At 41.3% G+C, this 15,974-nt stretch overlaps 1 protein-coding gene across 1 annotated transcript; it reads left to right on the top strand.

Moving 5' to 3' along the window:
- The first annotated feature begins 2,489 nt into the window (after positions 1-2,489).
- On the top strand, positions 2,490-15,624 carry cdk10 (cyclin dependent kinase 10). The gene is made up of 13 exons (XM_056281269.1): positions 2,490-2,579; positions 3,135-3,207; positions 3,329-3,400; positions 3,580-3,682; positions 7,688-7,769; positions 8,246-8,313; positions 8,561-8,613; positions 9,201-9,270; positions 9,937-9,996; positions 11,442-11,565; positions 11,793-11,932; positions 13,892-13,944; positions 14,858-15,624. The coding sequence occupies exons 1-13, from the start codon at positions 2,490-2,492 to the stop codon at positions 14,950-14,952; spliced, it is 1,083 nt and encodes a 360-aa protein (XP_056137244.1). The 3' UTR covers positions 14,953-15,624.
- The last annotated feature ends 350 nt before the right edge of the window (positions 15,625-15,974 follow it).

The following is a 15,974-nucleotide window of genomic DNA, read 5'->3' as shown; positions in this document are numbered from 1 at the left end:
AGATATGATCTCTGTGAATTTTATTCTGAGACCTTGAAATGTTTCTTACATTTCCATGTGTTTCTAGCATTCAAACAACAGTAGTGTGATTAGTTAATGATAAAAACAGAAACGAAGTTGCTGCATATGGTAGAGTATTTTAAGGTATGGGCCTCACTACTGTAGGCATCCAACAGTCATGAAACATACAGAGAATGGTCAAAATAAAAGCAGCATGAGCATAGCACCCAGACACAATGCAAGGCCAATTTAATGATGACCCTAAGTGATACTGCACTCCATGATGCATTTATTTCCAGGCTGCTCCTCGAAACAAACACCTATTGACTTTATTGCTAACAGGGTAAGCACTAACGCAGAATGGCTGAAAATTATTTCAATAATTTAAGACAAGCTGCAACCACCTCAGTGTCAACACAGGATCCAACAGAACAGTAGACATTAGATTATTATATATCAGATTAGACTGTAAAATGTATCTAGGACAGTTTTCCAATGCAGTCATTACCCTTCATCAGGCCCAGATCAATCAAAATGGTTATGGTTACATTAAGGCTGTAGGACATAAATCAGTGGCTATAAAAGCAACTGCATCACACATGAATACTCTAGTTAACCGACACCTTTATGTTGGTGCTTACATTGACTGCTACCTCTGTTTGGGTGCTGGGGTCACTATTTACTCAAATCCCGTCTAATGAGTTTATACAAAGTATCGACCAACCTAACTACCACACCACCACCACGTTTGGCACAGTTGAAGTGTCTAGCGTCTTTCTTGGAAGGCTGTGAATTTGAAAAGATCTCTTAATAGGTTAATTGATATCACAGGTGTAGGAACACTATTATAAAGGGACAGCTCTATCACCTTTGAAAATGAGCACAATCCAATTTGATGTTCCTCTTAACATCCATTACGTACACTGTCCCCACTGTACATTTGACTAAAATTCAAGTAGGACAACTAATCATTATCATATAATATGGCCAGTCAGCATAACAAAGAAATACTGTATCATAATGAGTTAACTTTAACCAGAATGCTTATGTTACTAAAAAGTTGAAGCAAAAAATTGTACCAAATAAACAGTTAAAGTAAATGTTGATTGCATAAATCGAAGTGTACATTATTTCTGTCATTCCTGCCACCTATATAGGATAACTTGGGCAATTTTGTTTGCCCATTAGCTCATAGATTGTATATAGTGGGCAGTAAATTTAAATATTCTAATAGAGATGGTGTGGACATGAGGATCTTCAAGCCTCTCCAGGCAAGTGCCTGAAAATAGCAAGTCTCATTCTTATGTTTATCATTTTCACGCAAACATGAATGCAGAAAAATTATCAATTACCCAAAGAACTCTCTAAAATACAGAAGGTAGTTTGTTTATACAGAGGTCTCGCTACACCCATCTCCTGTTGTTGGAGGGTATCTATGTTGCCGATATTACAACAGCTGTGAATGGTGATGTTGTCATAATTTTATTACCATTATAATTATCATTGTCACCACAATGCTAAAACTTAGTTGTATGGTCTTCTTTCATTTTTTGCTTGTAACAGATCCCAACCAAACAGCCCCTAAGCAAGGTAATAAGGCCCTCAGTATTCCAAAGACCTTGTATGGCATTTGCATCTTCTTTTGTGTAATCATGAAGCTAAAATGTTATTTAATTTATCTTGTGTAATGAAAAGTTCAATTTTCTTTGATTCATGCTTATTTTACAGAGTTGCTTTTGCCATCACAGCCCAACATCGAGGCTTCCGGCTCCTCTTGCTCGTCACCATCCCTGCCTTCCATCATTGTTACAGCTCCGTCCAGGGAAGACCTCTATTCTTCACCACCTACCCTGACTATAGCAGAAGCTCTGAAGGAAAGGAGGCCTAGTGGATCCCCAATCGTTGTGGGGCAAAAACCAGCAAAAAGCACGGTTACATAAGACCCCCTGCTTCAGAAGGTACAACAAGAATCAAGTTGAGGTCACAAAAGGGAAAGAGTAAATCCATCCAAATAGAAAATTCAACTGTTTGTACCTCATAGGTGGTGACCACTAAACGTTTAATGTAAAACAACTTTGTCAAAACTTGCCTGACTTATTATACAGCACAAGAGCAGATGACCACAACGAACAGTAACAACAAAAAACAACTACAACAACAGTGATAATAATGTATTTACAGTTTATGATATTCTAGATGAGGACTGTTAAGAAAGCCCCAGTCTATAAACAAGGTTGGCTTGTTGGGGTCCAGAAAATGTGCAAAGTTGGGTCTTTTATACGAGTTTAATTCTGAATTAGTTTAATTTTTTTTCCATTCTCTTTTCAGTTGCTTTATGTCCAAAATCAAAACATAAAGTACAATCTGTGCGGCGTCACTAGCTCAAACTCCGGGAAAGCGCACGGTTGTCCCTCAGGTCCTAAACAAACACACGGCACATGCACTCCTGCATTAGCGGAGATTGGTTGTAACCGGTTTCAGTTCACATAATGGACTCTTTCGGAGACGACGAGCCAGACTGCATTAAGCTAAAGTCTATCAAGAATAACAAGACATTCACAGTGCCGCAAAACGACAGGGTGAGGACATAAACGGGAGCTGTTCTGTCCGGGTGTCGCTGAATTAGCATGCTAGGCTAGCTGTTTATTTGTACGCCTTACAGTGAGACACTGGGTAACGTCGGGTGTAACTTATCTGCTGTAGTTACAGTCTCGACCAGCACACGAATGCTATTAGGTTGTGTGACCGTCGCCACCGGTGGCGTTGGCGGCTTGAGGAAGCCGCATGCTTTGCCAGGTTCCCGGCGATCAACGTCAGAAGGTTGTTTCTTTGGCGCATCTCCCGCTGTGGCTCGCCAACTTCTCAGAGCCGATAAGCAGCCTGGGAGGTCATCGGGAGTAGCATGTCCCCTCTTTTCTTTGATTGATTATATTGGTCAATTATGGTCTGTCCCTTTACTTCGATGTCAGATTCACTGTTTGAATTAAGGCCACTTATGAAACATCAATGCAATTTTCCTGATGTCTAGGATGTCATTTCCTGTCTTTAATTACTGTATTAATGAATCGAGGTCTATCCTTTCAAGGTGATTTTGTGATTAAACTGTGTACTCCACTCCCTCTCTCTTTTTGCAGCTTGGGAACTGCCGAAGTGTCAAACAATTTGAGAAGTTGAACCGAATAGGGGAGGGAACCTATGGCATTGTTTGTAAGTTAGCAATCCATAAAGACTGCTGATATCTCAGCCAGGTCAAGCCTTCTGCAAGATTCACTTGACACTCCTATTTGACAAGAATGGACCCACAACTCTTTGCTCTTTTTAACCACAGACCGAGCTCGAGACACACAATCTGATGAGATTGTGGCGTTGAAGAAGGTCCGCATGGACAAAGAGAAAGATGGTAAGTCCACTCATGTTATTTTACATTCCTCAGAATATACAGTTTAGGCTGGCAAGGTCTCTAACTGTATAGGCTCTTTGTTATGTTCATTAATGCAAGTGTGTAGTCCATTGATGTACACGTGTTATTGTCATGTGTGGTTGGTATTTTGGGACGTTCTCTTTTTCTCTCTCTCTCAGGTATTCCTATCAGTAGTCTCCGGGAGATCACTCTGCTGCTCAGATTGAGACATCCCAATATAGTAGAGCTGAAAGAGGTGGTTGTTGGCAGCCAGTTGGAGAGGTACAGTGCAAGTGAAATCATGAGTTAATGTCCTCAGACATACTCTAGCATGGATGCACACTGATCTAAACTGTGTACACAAACTGTACTCCAGCTATTTTTAACAGAATATTTCTTAACTTGTCTCAGTGCTTTAGAAGACTTCTCTAACCTTTCTTGTAGATTTCGAGGGTAAAGTGAATGAGGTGATCACAGACTTCAGATTGATACATCTGCTGAAGTAGCTGGTGTCCTTTTATATTATTTATACAGCACACGACAGTAATACAGACTCTCTGTCTCACACAAAAACACTTGACTATAGACAAACAAACACACTACCAAAAGCTAGTCATAGGTGTGTTTCATTCAAGGCAATAAATGCTATGTTTTTGAAAAGCTGCGTACAAGTATTGCAGCTGGCTAGTTGTCTAAATTCTTTGGGTTGGTTACTAGCCCATAAGAGGCAACTGTTACCATACCTCTTACATAGAAGAAGTTGGGGGTTTTTTTCAGCAAAAAAAAAGATTATATATATATATATATATAACTTTGTTAAAAGAAACACTCAACAGTAGGGAAGGTGCTCAGCAAAAAAGGAGCAAAATAATCCAGTGAGTCAAGTAAATTCTTTATGAGACAGTGCAAGCCTGTTTCATGCCTCACTGGATTTATATATATATGCACACACACACACACACACACACACACACTTGCGCACTCATCAGCTGCTAATGTGAGTTGATAAGTGCGCCATGCACGAAACAGGCCTGTACTGCTATGAATTAAAACTTTTTTCCTGCATCTGTATTGATATTCCGCTCCTCATTAGTTGAGCACTTATAACAACACCATTGAAGGTTTTAAAAAAAACGCTATATATATACACTCACTGGCCACTTTATTAGGTACACCTTGCTAGTACCGGGTTGGACCCCCTTTTGCCTTCAGAACTGCCTTAATCCTTCATGGCATAGATTCAACAAGGCACTGGAAACATTCCTCAGAGAGTTTGGTCCATATTGACATGATAGCATCACGCAGTTGCTGCAGATTTATCGGCTGCACATCCATGATGCGAATCTCCCGGTCCACCACATCCCAGAGGTGCTCTATTGGATTGAGATCTGGTGACTGTGGAGGCCATTTGAGTACAGTGAACTCATTGTCATGTTCAAGAAACCAGTCTGAGATGATTCGAGCTTTATGACATGGCACGTTATCCTGCTGGAAGTAGCCATCAGAAGATGGGAACACTGGTCACAAAGGGATGGACATGGTCAGCAACAATACTCAGGTTGGCTGTGGCGGTGACACGATGCTCAACTGGTACTAAGGGGCCCAAAGTGTGCCAAGAAAATATCCCCCACACCATTACACCACCACCACCAGCCTGAACCGTTGATACAAGGCAGGATGGATCCATGATTTCATGTTGTTGACGCCAAATTCTGACCCTACCATCCGAATGTCGCAGCAGAAATCGAGACTCATCAGACCAGGCAACGTTTTTCCAATCTTCTATTGTCCAATTTTGGTGAGCCTGTGCGAATTGTAGCCTCAGTTTCCTGTTCTTAGCTGACAGGAGTGGCACCCGGTGTGGTCTTCTGCTGCTGTAGCCCATCTGCCTCAAGGTTCGACGTGTTGTGCGTTCAGAGATGCTCTTCTGCATACCTCGGTTGTAATGAGTGGTTATTTGAGTTACTGTTGCCTTTCCATCAGCTCGAACCAGTCTGGCCATTCTCCTCTGACCTCTGGCATCAACAAGGCATTTTCGCCCACAGAACTGCCGCTCACTGGATATTTTCTCTTTTTCGGACCATTCTCTGTAAACCCTAGAGATGGTTGTGCGTGAAAATCCCAGTAGATCAGCAGTTTCTGAAATACTCAGACCAGCCCGTCTGGCACCAACAACCATGCCACGTTCAAAGTCACTTAAATCACCTTTCTTCCCCATTCTGATGCTCGGTTTGAACTGCAGCAGATCGTCTTGACCATGTCTACATGCCTAAATGCATTGAGTTGCTGCCATGTGATTGGCTGATTAGAAATTTGCGTTAACGAGCAGTTGGACAGGTGTGCCTAATAAAGTGGCCGGTGAGTGTATATATATATATATATATATATATATATATATATATATATATATATATATATATATACACACACACACAGTGCATCCGGAAAGTATTCACACCCTTTCACTTTCCCCACATTTTGTTATGTTACAGCCTTATTCCAAAATGGATTAAATTCCTTTTTTTTCCCCTCATCAATCTACACACAATACCCCATAATGATAAAGAGAAAAAGGTTTTTGTAGAAATTTTTGAAAATTTATTAAAAATAAAAAACTGAAATATTGCATGTACATAAGTATTCACACCCTTTACTCAGTACTTGGTTGAGGCACCCTTGGCAGCGATTACAGCCTCAAGTCTTCTTGGATATGAAGCTACAAGCTTGGCACACCTATATTTGGGGTATTTCTCCCATTCTTCTCTGCAGATCCTCTCGACCTCTGTAAGGTTAGATGGGAAGCGTCGCTGCAGAGCTATTTTCAGGTCTTTCCAGAGATGTTCAATGGGGTTCAAGCCACTCCTTCATTGTCTTGGCTGTGTGCTTAGGGTCGTTGTCATGTTGAAAGGTAAACCTTCGCCCCAGTCTGAAGTCCTGAGCTCTCTGGAACAGGTTTTCATCAAGGATCTCTCTGTACTTTGCTCCATTCATCTTTCCCTCGATCCTGACTAGTCTCCCAGTTCCTGCCGCTGAAAAACATCCCCACAGCATGATGCTGCCACCACCATGCTTCACTGTAGGGATGGTATTAGCAAGGTGATGAGAGGTGCCTGGTTTCCTCCAGACGTGACGTTTGGCATTCAGGCCAAAGAGTTCAATCTTGGTTTCATCAGACCAGAGAATCTTGTTTCTCATGGTCTGAGAGTCCTTTAGGTGCTTTCTGGCAAACTCCAAGCAGGATGTCATGTGCTTTTTACTGAGCAGAGGCTTCCGTCTGGCCACTCTACCATAAAGGCCTGATTAGTGGAGTGCTGCAGAGATGGTTGTCCTTCTGGAAGGTTCTGTCAGAGTGACCATCCGGTTCTTGGTCATCTCCCTGACCAAGGCCCTTCTCCCCCGATTGCTCAGTTTGGCTGGGCGGCCAGCTCTAGGAAGAGTCCTGGTGGATCCAGACTTCTTTCATTTACGAATGATGGAGACCACTGTGCTCTTCGGGACCTTCAAAGTTGTAGAAATTTTTTTGTACCCTTCCCAGATCTGTGCCTCGATACAATCCTGTCTCGGAGGTCCACAGACAATTCCTTTGACTTCATGGCTTGGTTTCTGCTCTGACATGCACTGTTAACAGTGGGACCTTATATAGACAGGTGTGTGCCTTTCCAAATCATGTCCAATCGATTGAATTTACTACAGGTGGACTCCAATCACGATGTAGAAACATCTCAAGGATGACCAGTGGAAACAGGATGAACCTGAGCTCAATTTTGAGTGTCATAGCAAAGGGTGTGAATACTTATGTACATGCAATATTTCAGTTTTTTATTTTTAATAAATTTGCAAAAATTTCTACAAAACCTTTTTCTCTTTGTCATTATGGGGTATTGTATGTAGATTGATGATGGGAAAAAAAAGGAATTTAATCCATTTTGGAATAAGGCTGTAACATAACAAATTATGGGGAGGTGAAGGGGTGTGAATACTTTCCGGATGCACTGTATATATATATATATATATATATATACACACACACACACACACATATATATATATATATACACACACACACACACACATATATATAATGTTTTTATCATGGTCTATGCAAGTAATATGTGAGCTGTCTTCTTTTGGTATTTCTTTGGGACTATTGTAATAACGGTGACTTTCTGTGTACATGTCACCAAAGCCAAGCCTATTGCACAGTCACATATGAATGAGAAATATAAATGCTACACGTATCAATAAGGGATGTTTGGCTCCTGACTTGCTTGTGTCATTCCTTTCCAGTCTATTCCTTGTAATGAGCTACTGTGAACAAGACCTGGCCAGTTTACTGGAAAACATGCAGACGCCTTTTTCTGAGGCTCAGGTAGGATTGAGTTAAGTCCCAATGTGTTGCAGTTAAGAATATTTTAAGATTAATTTCTTATTCAAAAATTGCAATACCTTGCTGTCTTGTTTTTGCATTTCAAGATACATATTATCTTGACACAGTATTAGTTGCAAGATCTTTGATAGTTGAGTTCAGCTGAGTTCTCGACTACACTTTGCTAGTTCTGGTCTTGTGTTTACACCTGATGTGAATTTAAAATGATTTTCTTTGAAATAAAAAAAAAAAGCTCTAAGCTCGTTTGCCGATTTTGTTATATTTTGAGTAGATTTAGGATGGAAGATTTTCTAACTCTTTCTGTGTCTGTTTTTTACCTGGTGCATAAAACTGGATTTAGTCTTGGCTAGATTTGTCTGCTAAAACTGGACTGTTTTAAAATCTCTACCTAACATTACAATCAATGTGTTTGCTTTATCTGCTTTATTGTAATTCTTTACTTTGGTCTTGCTTTCCAGGTAAAATGTATAGTCCGGCAATTGCTGAGAGGCCTGGAGTATCTTCACCATAACTTTATTCTACACAGGTTGGTTCCCAAAAAGAAATCTTTTCCATACTCATAATATACTTAAGACCCAAGTTTAACCATGACATACTTTTAAGTCCTTGGATAAAAAGTGGAAACTGTCAATTTGAAAGTAAAATTTGTCCTCAGTCCAGTGAATCAAACAATAGCAGCGGTGGTGACACTGTTTCAACAGGGGGCGTTATTCCGCAGATACATGTTGAAGCTGAGCCGTAGTCGGTCATTATCCTATATATTGTATTAATAGGGATCTGAAGGTGTCTAATCTGCTGATGACAGACAAGGGCTGTGTTAAAATAGGTGAGTCATCATTATTACCTTAACCACCATTGCTACTTGAATCATAATCACATTAAAGCTGCATTGAAGGCACTGCTTTATGACCAGGGCATATGACCAACCGTCTTTGCCAATTTAACTAGTTAACACTATTTTTCTAGGAGATTGACAAGAAATATTTGTGCTGTTAACCAGTCACAACCAATTTTTGTCTGCATTTGGTGGAATGTGTTAATTGCATTTCCTGATAACTGCAACATGTTATTGTAATTTGTGCACTGTTTTTTGGATTGCTGTAGGGCAGTTATTTCATGTAGACAGATTGCTTTTGCTGCTGGAGCCAAATTCAATACATTTCATTCATGTGTGTCTTGTAAAGTGCTTTAAAATTACCACATAAATTAAGCTTTTTATTATTGTTATTATTATTATTAAGGTCCTCTGAAATTGACCACAAAATATAAGATATGAATTCCACTTAATTCATGGATTTCACTAAATCCAGTTAAGTTTTTTGTGTTTGTTGGAGGAAAGTGCATGCAGTTACTGGTATGTGTGTATCTGAATGCCCTCATCAGAGGTTGGCTTCACCTGATCTCTCTCTGCAGCTGATTTTGGCTTGGCCCGTATGTATGGCATCCCCCTTCAGCCTATGACGCCCAGAGTAGTTACCCTATGGTGAGTGTTGTGTGCATGTGTGTGTACATGCATATGCGTGCATGTATCTTTCCTTTGACTTTTGGCTCATATTTACGTTATGCAGCTGTAGTTTTAACGAACGGCCCAGCCGGTAATACTGTCGTCAGTGTGTGTTTGGGTGTGCAGCATGCTCCTGCAGCTACTCTTGTGTTTCGTTCGTCCTTGTGCTGCCTCAGTGGAAACTTATCCCGTTAATCCCTCTAACTAATCCCACATCAACTCCATTTAAACTTGGTGGCTGTTCCTCTCACTCACCATCTGGATGGCTGCGTCTGATACCCCTTTTGCACTGGCCAAAAAACCCTCTAAAATCCGCCTTTTTTGGCCAGTGGGAAAGGTTATAATCGGCATTCAGTCCCAAGTTAAATGACTCTGCAATAGACATGGGTTTTTATCGGCTCCGGCTCCAATCGGCATTGATTGGAACAGGACATGACTACACTGTCCTTTTCCCTGTCTCATCGAGTGTCACTCTTTGTTTTCAGTGACTGACATTCTCTCCTGTACTGACTGATTTTTATGGCTGATTAAGCCGGGTGTTTCTCAATATAACTGTCTACCTTTCTCTTACTGTCTCACTTTCTGCCTGTCTTGTTAACAGATGGTTCTGTCTGTCTCGCTCTCTCTCTCTCTCTCTCTGTCCAGGTACAGAGCGCCAGAGCTCCTCCTGGGGACCAAGACACAAACTACAGCATTAGATATGTGGTGAGTCTCCATCCTCCTGCATGATGCAAGAAACACAAAGTCAAGTTAAATCAAGATTAGTTTTATTGCTTTAATTCACAGTTACAGACTTAGAAGGTTTTACATTCACACAGTGAAAACTAGGTAGATGCAGTAAATGACAATAGACATCAGCGGCTATCCTAGACCATCGAGTCAGATGAGGAAAGGCTCTGCGGAAAAACATTTTGAGGGGGAAAAAAAAGAGGGGGCGAGGGGGGTAAACTTTAGGACGAGCATCATAGGTGAGATCCTTTTTCCAGTACAGATACATATGGGAAAACTGTATGGCTGTAATATGTAAAGCTTTTCTAGTTTTAGAAAATTTTTAGCAGTAGCGTTCTATACCATGTGGAGTTTTTTTTAAATGTATTTATTAAGGATATTGCAGTAATCTAATATGGCGACAGGCATGGACGCAAGTCCATGAATACTGGGATGGCATCCAGCGCTTTACCTGTGTCCCCGTCCATAGGATTAGTGGTTGTGTCAGGAAGGGCATCCGACGTAAAATTTTGCCAGATCGTTATGCGGATTGACAAGACCGCCATCGGTGTTGTGCCCTCACAGGGTACCGATGGAAACTGTCGACTCTGCTGTGGCGACCCCTGGGAAACAGGGAACAAGCCAAAAGAAGAAGATTGCCGTAATCTAATCTGAATAAAACAAATCTATGATTAAGTGTCTCGGAGTCAGCGATCAGTAGGGTAGATTGGATTTTGGCAATGTTACCAAGGGGGGGGGGGCATACATACAAATATAGTTTACATTGAAGTCGGACCTTACATGTCTGTACGGTTTATTATTATTATAAAATGATATAGCACTTAAAAAGTGCTTACAAAGTACTTCAGAAAACGTAGATAAGATAAAATAGAAATGGCCTGTCAAAAACAGAACATATGTGCAAGCAGGATTAGATAAAAAAGAATGTAACAATACACAATACATATAAATCTGCATTTTGATTAAAAGGGAAACTAAAATTAGAGGCATAGAAAGCATGCCTACTAAGAACCCTGGAAATCTGCATAAAAGCTAGTTTATAAAAAAGCCTTTTTGTATAAGTGACTTAAAAGACGGCTCTGACTACTAACCCGGGGGCTCGAATTGCGAAAGCACAGTTGACCTTTCACCTTCAAACTAGACTGTAAGGAAAACTTCCAGTTAATCGACGGATCTCCTCTACATTTATTCCCAGTCCATCCTAATATTTCTGTTCTTCAGAGAAATCAGAGCTAAGTTTGATAGCTGGACTATAGCTTCCAATTATTATTAAAAAAAAAAAACTTACTAATTCAAGCACCAGCATTACATCACCTTCATCATGCAAAAAAAAAAACTGCCGGTGTGCGAGAGGAGGCCAAGGGAAGTGACCGGAGAAGTGGGTGGGATGATATTAACATCAGCTTGATGCGTCTCTGCAGGGCAGTGGGATGTATCCTGGCAGAGCTGCTTGCCCACAAGCCTTTGCTGCCGGGAAGTTCGGAGATCCAACAAGTCGACCTAATTGTTCAGCTGCTTGGCACACCCAGCGAGATCATCTGGCCTGTATGTTTTACATTTTAATAACTTCGACATTCGAATAGCTTTTAATACCTCTTGGGTATAATGAGTGAGAAAACAAGGGACTGTATTTATTAAAATGGACTGTAGTGTGTTATATAGGTAGTTTACCATGGATACTTCGCTATATTTGATGGTTAATACATTTTTACAAGAATGTTAATTGAGTATGGGAACTAAGTGATTGGTGTGTCTGTGTGTATGTGTTGCAGGGTTTCTCCCGCCTCCCCCTTGTTGGTCAATACACACTGAGAAAGCAGCCATATAACAACCTGAAGAACAAATTTACATGGCTATCTGATGCTGGCCACAGACTACTCAACTTACTATTCATGTACAACCCCCAACGCAGGTAGAGGTCTCTTTCTCTCTCTCGCTCTCACTCACCTACACACACACACACACACACACACACACACGTCTTAATCTTTGCGCATCTGGAAAAAACAAGACTGAATCTTACGGCAACAGTTGCTGAGCAAAACGCGTCATGTCAACCTGGCTCACATCTAAGAACAACACTTGGAAATCGCTGCTTGCTTTATTAATATACACTACCGTTCAAAAGTTTGGGATCACCCAAACAATTTTGTGTTTTCCATGAAAAGTCACACTTATTCACCACCATATGTTGTGAAATGAATAGAAAATAGAGTCAAGACATTGACAAGGTTAGAAATAATGATTTGTATTTGAAATAAGATTTTTTTTACATCAAACTTTGCTTTCGTCAAAGAATCCTCCATTTGCAGCAATTACAGCATTGCAGACCTTTGGCATTCTAGCTGTTAATTTGTTGAGGTAATCTGGAGAAATTGCACCCCACGCTTCCAGAAGCAGCTCCCACAAGTTGGATTGGTTGGATGGGCACTTCTTGCGTACCATACGGTCAAGCTGCTCCCACAACAGCTCAATGGGGTTCAGATCTGGTGACTGCGCTGGCCACTCCATTACCGATAGAATACCAGCTGCCTGCTTCTGCTCTAAATAGTTCTTGCACAATTTGGAGGTGTGTTTAGGGTCATTGTCCTGTTGTAGGATGAAATTGGCTCCAATCAAGCGCTGTCCACTGGGTATGGCATGGCGTTGCAAAATGGAGTGATAGCCTTCCTTATTCAGAATCCCTTTTACCCTGTACAAATCTCCCACCTTACCAGCACCAAAGCAACCCCAGACCATCACATTACCTCCACCATGCTTAACAGATGGCGTCAGGCATTCTTCCAGCATCTTTTCATTTGTTCTGCGTCTCACAAACGTTCTTCTTTGTGATCCAAACACCTCAAACTTGGATTCATCCGTCCACAACACTTTTTTCCAGTCTTCCTCTGTCCAATGTCTGTGTTCTTTTGCCCATCTTAATCTTTTTCTTTTATTGGTCAGTCTCAGATATGGCTTTTTCTTTGCCACTCTGCCCTGAAGCCCAGAATCCCGCAGCCGCCTCTTCACTGTAGATGTTGACACTGGTGTTTTGCGGGTACTATTTAATGAAGATGCCAGTTGGGGACCTGTGAGGCGTCTGTTTCTCAAACTAGAGACTCTAATGTACTTATCTTCTTGCTCAGTTGTGCAACGCGGCCTCCCACTTCTTTTTCTACTCTGGTTAGAGCCTGTTTGTGCTGTCCTCTGAAGGGAGTAGTACACACCGGTGTAGGAAATCTTCAATTTCTTAGCAATTTCTCGCATGGAATAGCCTTCATTTCTAAGAACAAGAATAGACTGTCGAGTTTCAGATGAAAGTTCTCTTTTTCTGGCCATTTTGAGCGTTTAATTGACCCCACAAATGTGATGCTCCAGAAACTCAATCTGCTCAAAGGAAGGTTAGTTTTGTAGCTTCTGTAATGAGCTAAACTATTTTCAGATGTGTGAACATGATTGCACAAGGGTTTTCTAATCATCAATTAGCCTTCTGAGCCAATGAGCAAACACATTGTACCATTAGAACACTGGAGTGATAGTTGCTTGAAATGGGCCTCTATACACCTATGTAGATATTGCACCAAAAACCAGACATTTGCAGCTAGAATAGTCATTTACCACATTAGCAATGTATAGAGTGTATTTCTTTAAAGTTAAGACTAGTTTAAAGTTATCTTCATTGAAAAGTACAGTGCTTTTCCTTCAAAAATATGGACATTTCAATGTGATCCCAAACTTTTGAACGGTAGTGTACTTGTTTACCCCAACACTAAAATAATTTTAAGAAACTTGCAAACAGGACAGTTGAAATATTGTGGAGGACATTTATTGGGACAATGGAAACCAAATGGCGCCATCTTGTCTCCTTTTCTTTTTTCCAATATGTATCTAGGGCTACTGCAACAGATTGCTTGGACAACTCCTACTTCAAGGAGAAACCTCTGCGTAAGTATTGGGGCCACCGGCTTCATTTATGAAAATTTTCTTGCGAACAAATTACACACTCATTGAATATTTTAGCCGTAAAGTTTGTCTCATATATAGAGAAGTACAGCCTGGGTAATCCCTGAATTTAGACACCAGTTAGCTAACATTGATATCTTTTGCAAGCCTAGATGATTGCTAGCTGCTAGAGGGAGGCAGTATATGTCAACGGGGAAGGAATTACAAATAACATCAGGCATGGCTAAAACAATTCAATGAATGTGCAAGAACAAATTTGGGGGCGTCCGGGTGGTGTGGCGGTCTATTCCATTGCCTACCAACACAGTGTGGCGGTCTGTTCCATTGCCTACCAACACAGGGATCACCGATTCGAATTCCTGTGTTACCTCTGGCCTGGTCGGGCGTCCCTACAGACACAATTGGCTGTGTCTGCAGGTGGGAAGTCAGATGTGGGTATGTGTCCTGGTCGCTGTACTAGCACTTCCTCTGGTTGGTTGGGGCACCTGTTCGGGGGGGAGGAAGAACTAGGGGGAATAGTGTGATTACCCTGATTACCAAGCGCTATGTCCCCTTAGCGAAACTCCTCACTGTCAGGTGAAAAGAAGCAGCTGGCGACTCCACATGTATCGGAGGAGGCATGTGGTATTCTGCAGCCCTTCTCGGATCGGCAGAGGGGGTGGAGCAGCGACCAGGACAGCTCAGAAGAGTGGGGTAATTGGCCGGATACAATCAGGGAACAAAAAGGGGGGGGGGGCTAGTTTGTGCATAGGAACATATAGTTCCTAAATGAGGCTCCAGATTATGGCCAATATTTTAGCCAATATTTAAAGGGACATGAACTCTAATATGTAAAAGGCTATGTCAACCCCCCCCCCCGACATTTGGTCTGCTAATCTCGATTTTCTCTTTCCAGCCTGTGAGCCTGAGCTCATGCCAACTTTCCCACATCACCGCAACAAAAGGGCTGCTCCTCCAGCAGAGAGCCACTTGAAACGAAGCAAAATATGACGATGATGGTGGCAGTGTGAAACTGGCACCCTAAATAAAATGCACTTTATGTCAAGACATTCAACATGTTCAACATGACCAGCTTTAGTTCATAATGGTTTTTATTAAGAACATCAAGCAAATACATAGTTTGGTAATGTACAGGGAGGAAAAATCACAACGCAGATGTGAATGAGGCGTGACCGGTTAGCCTCCTCTCTTTACTGTAAAATACGATGCAACACAACATAAAAAGAAACTTGAGCAATTTAAATGGCTGCAACTTTTATATTTTATAATGTATATTTGATAGTTACAGAGATCCAAGTATGCTGTTGAAAAGCAGAATAGCATTTTTCTCTGTTCAGTGTCTTGGACATTTTTTTAGTTTCCTTACTGCTGTAAGAGATCTGCGTGTATAAATAAAGTCAATATAAAGATGACAAAGCGAGGTTTTTCCTTGACAACAGGACGAAAGAATGGCAACCATGTGGTTAACATCTGGATGAGGATTCTCTTAGCTAGGACACGACAAACTGTTTTGATCCAAACATCAGCGCAGTGTGAAGACAGAAGGCACGACATGTCCTCTGCACATGACTCGGTTGTCTTATAGTTGACATGTGTCTGCTCACAGATTGTTTTTAATACATAGTTCCTCGGACAGTTGTTTGCCAAATGTGAATAAATTAAAGCAGCCCCACTTCAATGGCCTCATTTCTAACATGAATGAGAATGTTTTTGGAAAAGTGGTCGGTCTTGTGTACTGTGACCAACATTCCAAGTTTTTCCATGTTTAACACAGCATCATTATTTAAATGATAAAGACAGCCACATGAAGGCGATGACATGGCTGGAGATCTGAGATTCATCTGTACTTATTTTGAACGTCATTTTAAGGGACTTTTTTTTTCTCCCCAATTGTACTTGACCAGGTGGCATGGTGGCGCAGTGGTTAGCGTGGTCGCCTCACAGCAAGAAGGTCCTGGGTTCGAACCCCAGGGTTGTCCAACCTTGGGGGTCGTCCCGGGTCATCCTCTGTG

The sequence above is a fragment of the Lampris incognitus genome, chromosome 6 (genome assembly GCF_029633865.1).
Source record: "Lampris incognitus isolate fLamInc1 chromosome 6, fLamInc1.hap2, whole genome shotgun sequence".
In the NCBI taxonomy this organism is placed as follows: domain Eukaryota; kingdom Metazoa; phylum Chordata; class Actinopteri; order Lampriformes; family Lampridae; genus Lampris; species Lampris incognitus.
This window is presented reverse-complemented; position numbering and strand designations above follow the sequence as displayed.